Source organism: Podarcis pityusensis (assembly GCF_964106645.2).
Source record: "Podarcis pityusensis genome assembly, chromosome: 11".
In the NCBI taxonomy this organism is placed as follows: domain Eukaryota; kingdom Metazoa; phylum Chordata; class Lepidosauria; order Squamata; family Lacertidae; genus Podarcis; species Podarcis pityusensis.
Genome location: NC_138036.1, coordinates 8,527,949 through 8,539,115, shown reverse-complemented (window position 1 = coordinate 8,539,115; position 11,167 = coordinate 8,527,949). Strand labels below are relative to the sequence as shown.

The 11,167-nt window shown below is 44.8% G+C and overlaps 1 protein-coding gene across 1 annotated transcript; it reads left to right on the top strand.

Annotated features, from left to right (window-relative positions):
- Positions 1-1,025: 1,025 nt before the first annotated feature.
- On the top strand, positions 1,026-11,167 carry ATP5F1A (ATP synthase F1 subunit alpha). The gene is made up of 12 exons (XM_080973334.1): positions 1,026-1,207; positions 4,082-4,160; positions 4,900-5,069; positions 5,468-5,641; positions 5,734-5,900; positions 6,439-6,587; positions 7,516-7,667; positions 7,773-7,997; positions 8,133-8,240; positions 9,084-9,228; positions 10,303-10,453; positions 10,851-11,167. The coding sequence occupies exons 1-12, from the start codon at positions 1,148-1,150 to the stop codon at positions 10,930-10,932; spliced, it is 1,662 nt and encodes a 553-aa protein (XP_080829460.1). The 5' UTR covers positions 1,026-1,147; the 3' UTR covers positions 10,933-11,167.

Genomic DNA, 11,167 nt, shown 5'->3' with positions numbered 1-11,167 from the left:
GCAGGAACCGGCAAGCCACTCCAGTATCCCTGCCAAGAAAACTCCATGGACAAGGACAACAGGAACAAATATATTGTAGCGCTATTGCACAGTCAACAGAACGTCATGTACATTGAGCACCTCCTGGACTCGCACCTGGAACTTTGGAACGTTTCCCCATAGGAACCTGTGCTTAGAGGGTGGGGGTGAGGAGGGGCCCTTGTCTGATGCAGGTTCCCAAACTTTACCTTTCTTTTGAAAAACAAATAAGAAAAGGTGCGTGCATATACCGTGCTTCCAGCATATTTATTGGAGATGCCTGTCTTTTCAATATTATTATTATTACTACTACTTTATCCATCCGAGGGTGGTTTATGGAATGAAAACACAAAAATAAACTGCACTGAGCAGCGAGCCACGTGGATCCGGGGCAGTTTGGAAGGGGCGTGGTCAGGACGTCGGACACGCCCCCTTCGCAGGCAGTTTACACCAAAGGGGTGGGGTTAGTCCGTTTGGACCGCGCCTCCCCCTTGGACGACCTTCGCGTCTGGGTGGGCGGGGTCTGCCCTCGCGAGGGAGACCGTCGGGATGCCAGACGACCCGACTGGACTCCAACTCCCAGCATGCCTAACAACCAGCCGTGTCAGATGGGGATTTCTGGGAGTTGGAGTCCAACAGCGCTCTCCCCCCTTAAACGCACACATGAAGAGAAATTTCAGGCATAACTGCAGATAAAGAAACCTGAACGATATATCATTATCATTATCATTATCATTATCATTATCATTATCATTATCATTATCATTATCATTAGCTAAAATAATAATAATAATTAAAATATTAATTATATTGACATTGTTATTATATTATATTATTAATGATACTACTACTACTAATAATAATAATAAATTGAACTGAGGTAAAAGGTGGAGAAAGGCAGCGGAAGCGCTTCCGGGTCATGACTTTCTCCTCTCCGCCAGGCTGAAGGAAAGGGGGCGTGGCCTCTTCCGGCAAAAAGGGGGCGGCGCTGCGTGGCGGCCATTTTGTCCGCGGGTCCCTGACGTGAGGCGGCTGCGGCGGCTGCAAGACAAGCAAGAAGAAGAAGAGGCAGCGGCAGTAGCGGCGTCTCCTCCTCTCCCTTGGTTCTCCGCCGCCCTCTCCCGCCGCGATGCTGTCCGTGCGCGTAGCCGCCGCCCTCGCCCGCGCCCTGCCCCGGCAGGCCGGCCTGGTGAGAGAGACGCGGGAGCGGAGGGAGGGAGGGAGGTCCGTGTGAGGCGGCCGTCGGCGCCGCCATCTTGGGGCCCTGCGGGTGACATTGAGGAGGGGTGGCGGCGCCGTGCTCTTGCGGGCCTCGCTCCCCTGCGAGGCGGCCTCCCCTCCTCGCGTGTCGCTGGGCTCCACGGCGGGAAGGGGAGCGGGGTTGGGGGAGCTTCCCGTCCTCTCGCTTCCCTTCGCCCCTCGAGGCCTGGCAAGGTCACTGCGAAGGGAAACGGGTCCCCTTCAGCCGCTGCACGTTGGTGGGGGTCAGAGAGCAAAGGCCCTGTGCCCGGTGGTTCTTCTTTTTAAATAAAGCCTCGTGATTGTGATTTATTCTGTTTCTACGATGACTTATAATGCGCAGCTGTACTCGGCATTGGAAAGCATGGGTGGTTGTTAGTGGTAAGAAATAAATAGCGATAGTAATGGTTGTTCCTCCAATATTCCGCCGTTTCTTTTTTAAAGGTTGCAGGAGAGGCATTTTCACCCCTGATTTGCTCCTCTCTGAGCTGCGAACATCTTGGGCAGAAATGCAGTTGGGCTCCTTTTCCCTTTGAGGGTGCTGAACATGTTATCCAGTCCCCGTTGCCCGCAATGCCTCTGTTCAATTTCTTAAGTTTATATTTTCAAAGCAATTCAGTTTCTGCATCTACAGTCGCCACAGAATGGTAGAGTTGGAGAAGACCCTGAGAGAGTCATCTAGTCCAGTCCCCTGCAATGCAGGAATCTAAACTGGACCACGCATGGCAGATTAGAATATTGAGAAGTTTAAATGTCTTTAAAATGGAATTGAAAGCCTGTAAAGACAGAACGCCAGGCAGACCTGCAGCTGCTGATCCTGCAGCGACCAGAACCCAGATGAGGACAGAGGGGGAAAGAGAGAGGGGAAGGCTCTCCACACAAGGGGAAATCCTTGTGGATACATGGGAGTGTGCATGAGCTCGTGGGTAGGAGAGAAGTGGCTGCTGTTGCAGGCATACTTGCCTTGCAGGATGACAGCGCTTGTGGTGGTGTCAGCACAGCATCGTCTTTTGGTATTTGTGACCTTGGTGGCATCTAATAAGAGAATTCTTTGGCATTGCCTTTTTTATGAGCTGTATTTGCTCACCTTTTGCATTTAATCAGGGATTGAGAAAACTGCCTCCCAGACAAGTTTGGGAACTTAAAAAGATAAGTTCAGGGGTTGCAAATGCAACCACTCGTTTGGGGTCTCCCCTGTAGATCTACGTGTCTTGAAAGCCTGTAAGTGGTGGAAAGTCCTAGAGTTCTTCCTCCTCTGTTTTGTAAGATAGGTGGTTTATATCTTCTTTATTTTTATTACTTGTTATTTGTTTAAAATTTATGTTGCCCTTCCTCAGCGGATCACAGGGCAGTTTACAATAGAAAAACACTAATACATCATTCATTGTTGACAAATATTTCAGTGTAAATCTTCATTCATTCTAGCAATATACTTTGGTGGTGCAGCCCTAGGTTTCACAGCTGTGACTGCTGCTACATATTTGACAGTTCCATCAGCTCTTCACAGTCCTGTGTCTTCACAGTTGCCATTGCATTACAGAGTTGATCTATTTGTCCTTGTTATTCTTTTTGACCAATTGGTGTTGAGAGAGTCCATGTGCAGTATTGCTTTTAGATTGTACTGAAGCTCATTCTTTAGAAAAGGCACCTCAAATAAAATTATTTCAGAATTCCCACATAGTACTTGAAAAGAGCAACAAATACTTGCATCCAATTTCAAATGCAAGGCCTTACATGGGAGAGAGCTTTTTTTAAAAAAAAACCTGGACATCTCTATCCAAGAGGGTGTCTGCGATTTCCCCATATTTCCCCAATTTTCAGTACAGTGACTTATATAGGCATTTCTTTTGTCCTGTGAATAGGTTTGTGCAAGAGTGAATCTATGAAAGAAACTTTTCAGATGGCAGGGAGCTAGGCCCATTCCTTCTCCCAGGATTCTACAGAAGGGGAATGGAGGATGCCACTAAAATCAAGATATTTGGGCTGATTATTTCTCTTGCAATACCTTCCAGCCACTAATACTGAGTAGTCTGTACAAATCATTAAGATTTTGTATCTTCTGTCTCTGTGTTAATGGTGCCAAAACCTTACTTGTTAAAGTCACTTGCAGCAGTATTGAATCTAAAGCTACAGTCTTGTACATTTCTACCCAGGAGAAAGCCCCATTGGCTACAGTGGGTGTATAATCCCAAGTAAACCTGCATACTAGAAATGGACTGTACCATATGTCTACCTGTTCCAGATACTGCGGTGATTGAGAACGTTTTAGAGACCGAGTGCCCAAACTGCAACCCAAAACCCACTTACTTATTGCAAAGTGCCAACACAGCAATTTAACCTGAATACTGAGGTTTCAGTTTAGGAAAAACAACAACTCATACATGCTTGGAGCATGAGCAGCAGTTCGCATGATGCGCTTGGCTGGCTCTGCCTGACTCAGTAGAGGGGTGCAGAATGGAGCGGGAGCAGCTGGGCTGGGCAGAGGTGTGGGTTATGTCAGAAATGTCCTCAGGCTCCTCCCTCTGGCTTTCTAGTGGTGAACTCTGTGCTGGGGTGATGGTGCGCATGCCCACAGAGAGGGCTCTGAGTGCCCCCTCTGGCACGCTTGCCATAGGTTCGCCACCCTTGAGATACTGTATACCAGTAACATACCTTTATGGTTGAAATAATCAATAGCTGATATATAAGAGCTGATAACTGGAATTAAGTAAACCCTGCGGGGAGATGGAGTGAGGAGTAGCAAAAACAGGAGTGTGATTTCATAAATGTCAAGAAAGTGATAATAAGTTGAACGTAAAAGTCAAAAGATTTTTCTTTATGCTAGGTTTCTCGGAATGCTTTGGGTGCATCATTTGTTGCAACAAGGAACCTCCATGCCTCCAAAACAAGTCTACAGAAAACAGGTGAGTAAAAAATAAATATTTGGAAACTCAACTTAGGTAATAAAGTACGGTAGTGATCACTGTTAATTGCAGCTAAGCATTGATTTGGTGAAACATTTGGAACCAAAAGAAATACATCCTATTATGTAGTATAGCAATTACCTGACTGGTTACGCTTATAAATGTTTTGGAATAGGCATATTAACTGAAGTTTTAATTGTCTGTTGGAGTTTTAAGAAACAGTGGCAGTTGGGCAAATAGAAGAGCACTTTGATTACTGTTTGATTTGCCATTGATTTACCATGAGTGTACAGAATCAAGAAATGAAACTGTTAAGCATTCCATCCAGCTTGCCTAACTCATGCAAGCTTTGTTGAGTAATTTGTAGAAAGGTGAGTCAAATGTTCAAATACATCTTGAAAACCTTGTCTGAAGGGTGTGAGGGTGTGATAGATCCACCAAAGGAAGATAAAACAATAAATTGGAGGTTTTTTGCTTTTACAATTGTATATCTGTTTTCTCTGTATATGGTTTCTTGCATGCCATTGGCTAGAATAGAGATGGATACCTGATCTTTCATAGACTAGAGTCTTGTCACCACACCACACAGAAAGATGTGCTATAAACAAGATTCAGACCTAACCTATCTTGTTTAATCCAGGCTACCAGAAATGTCACTTTTGATGTAAAGTGAGCTAAGATTCTAACGAGTCTCCCGGTGGCACAGGAAATTTCATTGTCATGACTTAAATTCTGCCAGGCACTGCTGAAGTATCCTCAATTCTTGAAGAGCGCATTCTGGGCGCTGACACCTCTGCTGAGCTTCAAGAAACTGGCCGTGTGCTTTCCATTGGTGATGGTATTGCCCGTGTGTATGGCCTCAGGAATGTTCAAGCAGAAGAAATGGTTGAGTTCTCTTCTGGGCTTAAGGTAGGTTTTGTTTTCATTGCATCCGTATTTGTATTAAGTGCCTGTGTAAAACTTGCGATTCTTAGTTTGAAGGTCTCTTCATACCCTTTTGGTTACATTGTGAAAGGTACCTAATTATGAGTATTGTTGGGACTGGAAATGTGGTTTAAAATCAACTTGTTACAAAGAGGCTTTGCTCGCTAAAGATATGACACCTACCACTATGATTATAGCTCTAACATAATGTGCTCAGCCGTAGCATATCTTATACGGAACTATCATCACTGTCTGATACTGTTTTCAAACCTTATAGCTTGGTAGATTTCAGCTGGTTGTGGGAATCTGCCCTGCCAACACTTGACTTGAGTGTCTCATGAATGCATCTTTTCAATTCCTTCTTAAATTAACTTTCTTTCTAGGGTATGTCCTTGAACTTGGAGCCTGACAATGTTGGTGTCGTCGTATTTGGTAATGACAGGTTGATTAAAGAGGGGGACGTTGTGAAGAGAACAGGAGCCATTGTGGATGTCCCAGTTGGTGAAGAGTTGCTGGGACGTGTTGTAGACGCCCTGGGAAATGCCATTGATGGAAAGGTTGGTTTGTTAACGATGTTTACTACTTTTGCATGTCACTTATCAGTAGTGAGCAAATTTGGAAAAATGACAATGTTGTCTTCCTTTTAAAGGGTGCCATCACTTCCAAGATTCGCAGGAGAGTTGGTCTGAAGGCACCTGGGATCATTCCTAGAATCTCTGTGCGAGAGCCCATGCAAACTGGCATCAAGGCGGTAGACAGCTTGGTACCAATTGGTCGTGGTCAGCGTGAGCTGATTATTGGAGACAGGCAGACAGGGTAAGGAGCTAGTGTCTCGCCTAACTCAAACTGCTTTGTCCTAACTGCTGTTAAGTTTTCTGTGATGCAAAAGTGCTCCGTGAATTCAGAAAAGTGTCTTATTCTCAAAGCTCCCATTTTTCAGGGATCCCTTTAACACATTGATTTGTTGGCCAAGGACCCGAATGCCCCTTTCTGAAATCTCCTGGGATTTGTAGAAGGCTCTAGGGCATGTTTCTAAGGTGTATCCAGTACAGGCAGTGCACTTGCTCTACAACAAACTGCCAATGAATTCCTGATTATATTCACCTCACTGTAAAATAAGATTCATATAGACAGAGAAGCTTGTCCATGATGATTATGCTTGCACACAATTATGTTGTAAACTGCCTTGTGATCTTCAGGTGAATAGTGGTGCATAAATTTAATAAATAATAGTTATAATAATTTCCTCAATGAGGAACCCTGAGGTTCCCCAAAATATAGCTTGAAGTCCTTTGTAAAAGCTTTGGACAGGCTGTAGGAAATGATGCTAACTGACCTGCTATTCTCTTTGCAGGAAAACTTCAATTGCTATTGATACCATCATCAACCAAAAACGATTTAATGATGGGACTGATGAAAAGAAGAAACTGTACTGTATTTATGTTGCAATTGGCCAGAAAAGATCCACTGTTGCTCAACTGGTGAAGAGGCTCACTGATGCAGGTATTTTACACAAACTTCCTAGATGGAAGTGAAGTCTGTGGAAATGGATAGCATAAATGTTTTTTGAACTGCTTTTATCTGTGTATGATTTATCTATAACTGTTTTGTGTACACAGCTTAGAAGTTATTGACTGCAGAATTTTTGTCAAGTTCCATGTCCCGTTGGTACTAAGCTCTGTTAGTTAAAGACCTGCTTTGCTTTCCTGAAACTGCAGCTTAATTTTATTTCTGTTAAATGCTAAATTTGCACAACTTACAGTGTGCCAGGGTAAGGACAAATAGCAGAAAACATTCCCCCTAGTTTCTGCAGATACAAAGAGAAATGACACACTTTTGTAAACTCTGCCATTTACTGTAGCAAAGTCCCCCACTTTGAAATACTGTGAGAAAATGGTATGGTGTGATGGGGCAAAATCTAGTAACTGAATGGCTGTTAGCCAATCTGTTTCCATTTCCATTTAATTAGAAACTGACTGCAATGGTTCTAGGGGTTGCTCGTGCGTAAGCCGGTGCTTATCTCCCCGGCTGGGTGCAAACACCTGGCTGGGTTGCCAAAGTGAACCTTTTCTGTCCGGACAGCCACTCACCCGTGGCTGACTCAATCACTGGCAGGATCCGTCAGTGGGCGTTTCTTAAACTTCTTCCAGCAAAGAAGCTCTTTGACGCCTAGTCTCCTCCTACTCTCTCTGCGCGAAAGCCTTCTGCGCAAGGAGGGCATGGGCAACGGAGGACCCCTACTCTCCCCGCTGGTCCCAGGCAAGGAGTCATGGGACCGCCTCGCCGCTTCCCCCATCTGCCCCCCTTCTCTTCCCCAGAGGATGGGCTGCTTCTCCCGATCCCTGGACGCCCTCTGGCTTTTGCTCTCTCCCTCCGGCACTGATGGCAGTTCCCTGACACTGACAAAACTGTTTTAAACCATTTTTTCCAGATGCCATGAAGTACACTATCGTGGTCTCTGCTACAGCCTCAGACGCTGCCCCCCTTCAGTATTTGGCTCCTTATTCTGGCTGCTCCATGGGCGAATACTTCAGAGACAATGGCAAACATGCTTTGATTATCTATGATGACTTATCCAAACAGGTTTGAATGTGCTATTGGCTTCTTAATTTGCGGGGCACAAACTTGGACCTTAAGAAGATTCTTGGAGCCGGTGAAACAGATGTAACATCTTTCTTGTATCGACAGGCTGTTGCCTACCGCCAGATGTCCCTGTTGCTGCGTCGTCCACCTGGCCGAGAGGCCTATCCTGGCGATGTATTCTACCTGCACTCCCGCCTTTTGGAAAGAGCAGCCAAAATGAACGATTCCTTTGGAGGTGGCTCTCTGACTGCCCTTCCTGTCATCGAGACTCAAGCTGGTGATGTGTCAGCCTACATTCCAACCAATGTAATCTCTATCACCGATGGTCAGGTAGGATCCCAAAGCACTTAATTGAGAATCCGCATACAGAATGGTTTGGGATGACCTGAAGTCCATATTGGGCCCAATTGCATTTCTTTAGTCACATTAGTGTCTGGTAAAATTATATATTGGTTTTCCCCACAGATCTTCTTGGAAACTGAGCTGTTCTACAAAGGTATCCGCCCAGCCATCAACGTTGGTTTGTCGGTGTCTCGTGTTGGTTCTGCTGCTCAGACAAGGGCTATGAAGCAGGTAAGTGTAAAATCTTAGTTATATTGACACTGGCTTAGCTAAGCATTCAGTTTGTTGTGTTGGGATGCAGGATCACAGCAGCAGTATTGTTCTGTTCTAGCATTTCATTATCTCAATTAGAACGGTTGAATAAAAGAGGCTCACGTGGCAAGCTGGTGAGTATTCTCTGGTTAACATACATAATTGCATATTCCATGCTGCTGTCTCTGCAGGAATGGGTTTAGTAAAAGTTTAAGTCGAAGCTAGTTTAGCAAAACCAGACCTTTTCTATATCAATTCTGCTTAGACCATTTTTGTCAAATTGTTGTACCTCCTGGTCCTGGCTCCTCTGACTTAGCAATAATCTCTGTAGGACAAGAGAGTACTCTTGAGTGACTTGCAATATATTGGCAATGATCTCTGACTAATATCATTAATCTGATTGATTAACAATGGCAATAACAAAAAGGCACTAAATTTAGCTGCTGTGGATGACAACTGTTGAAACGAATGACAACTTCCATATAAAAATATTGTGAGCTTAGTTCCGGTACTGAGAAATGTTTGGCGGCAGCTTGTTCCTTAATTCTAGGCCTGTGTCAGGCCGCTGAGCTGCCATTTGTACCTAGCACCAATTGGTGGACCTTAGCATCCTAGTAAAAACACAGTTGTTTGCCCAGGCCTGAAGCCTGCCCATCCCTGACAATGCCATATTTAATCTAGATAGTTAACTGTGACCACTCCTATATTGTCATAGCAATTCTGATGGTCCAGGAGGTAGCTGAAAACACAGGCCGGCAAGCAGAAAGTGTTCAGAATGATTTGCCTAGAAAAGGCAATAAGCCTGTCCACTCCTTTCTCTAGGTGGCCGGAACCATGAAGCTGGAACTGGCTCAGTACCGTGAAGTAGCTGCTTTTGCCCAGTTTGGGTCAGATCTGGATGCTGCTACTCAGCAGCTGCTCAATCGTGGTGTACGACTGACTGAGCTGCTTAAACAAGGACAATATGGTAAGAATTCTGCATGACTTCTGGTTCTAACACACCCTCCCCATGTCACACAAGGCTGAGGAACGTTTTTCAGCCCAAGGTCTGCTTTATTCCTTCTGGACAATCTTCTTTTGGGGGGGGGGGGCTCTGGGCCAGACACAGAAATGGGCCAGAGGCAAAATTACATTGTTATCCTTTGTATCTTCTACACACATCCCTCTCTGTTGTCCAGCCAGGCAAGCAAGAGGCATTATCAGAGTTCAAGGGCACATTCCAGCCAGGCAGAAAAATTCAAGGATTGTGAAAAGCAGGGTCTCTGTGGGGTGTAGCCTGGGGAGGAGATCCTGAGGGCCAGAGAGAGATGCTTGGAGGATTGCGTTTGGCCCCTGGACCTGAGGTGCCCTATGCCTGATGCAGTTGGTCAAGGTTTGCTGAATGACTCCTCAGTTTAGTTGAAATCTTGCTGAGCACAAATAAGTGTAGAAATAAAGCATGTGCCTGCTCGTATTCCAGTGTTTAGAATGAGGTAGTCAGAAACCTTTCCCGACTTTGCAGATCTTTGGGTCCCCTATGGGAGGATATAACTTCTTTCTTCCTCCTTTTCTGAGCGCCTGTTAGGCCTAATGTTGTAGCATTGCCTAAATCCATCACTGTCACTTCGGGTGTTGCCGAACAGAGCTGATGTCTGGGCAAAATAGAGTAATTAATATAAAACTTTCTCTTTTCCTGAATCAATTTACCGTATTTGATCAAGGGAAAATGCTTATTTGCTGAACATGAAAGAGACGTTCCTTGCACATATGCATGTGTGGGGAGGGGGAAAGAGAAATGTGATTTTCCTGTGTCTGGCTGGGAATCTTGGCAGTCTTAAGAGGTTTCCCTGCAACTCCTGGAGGTCTCTGAGCAGAGAAGTATCTGCCTTGAGCAGTAGCTTGATCCTTTCTATTAAGGGGAGTGTGAGGTGTTCTTAACTTTCTGTACCAAATCCTGTTGCCCCTGTCTTAACTATACTTAGCATAGGCACAGGTTTGCTGTGTCTTGCAGCACGCTAATGACCAAGTGGTCTAACCTAAGTTTGCACATTTCTCTCTCTAGTTCCCATGGCTATTGAGGAACAAGTTGCAGTTATCTATGCTGGGGTAAGAGGCCACCTGGACAAGCTGGAGCCCAGCAAGATCACGAAATTCGAGAGTGCTTTCCTTGCTCATGTTCTGAGCCAGCATCAGGCCCTCCTCTCCACAATCAGGTAAAATAGACTAGAAGATTTTGGTACAACCTTCCACTTGCTTGTGAGGCAGTCATAAATTTCAATGGAATGACTGTGGCTTTGAACAACTGAAAGTTCTTATAGTTCTGTGCATTATTGTTAAAGAGCAGCAGTGACTTTATAAAAACAGTGCAAAGTTTCACTTGGAAGAGCTGCTTCAAGAGGCTGCCTTTGGATGGCGCACAGCACTGCATTTAATATTTAGGTTCATTTTATAATATTGTTAAATATGGCGATTTATGGAAAATGGTGGGGGTGGGGGAAAGAGAAAGCTGGTGGCAGAAGAAGTTGCTGCAAAAGGGTTGAAGTGAAGGAGTAGCTGCTACACAGTCTGCTATGGATGAGAGTTGAAATTTGGATGGTTTTGCCTTGACAGGACTGATGGGAAGATCTCTGAACAAACTGAAGCCAAGCTGAAGGAAATAGTCACAAATTTCCTGGCAACATTTGAAGCATAAACTCTTTGACAGTTCTCTATACAAGGCATATTTTATCACTGAATGGTGGTAGCACTCTGGTTCCATTTTTTACCAGAGGCTTAATAAAAGGTATGTGTGAGTTGAATGTACAGATCTCATTGAGAATTAAAAGCTCCATGTAAAGAAGTCTTGTGGCCATAGTGCTCGCTGCGATAGTGACCTGCTGGCAACCGACATAGGTGTGTACATGGCAAATAAAATCTTGCAAACCATA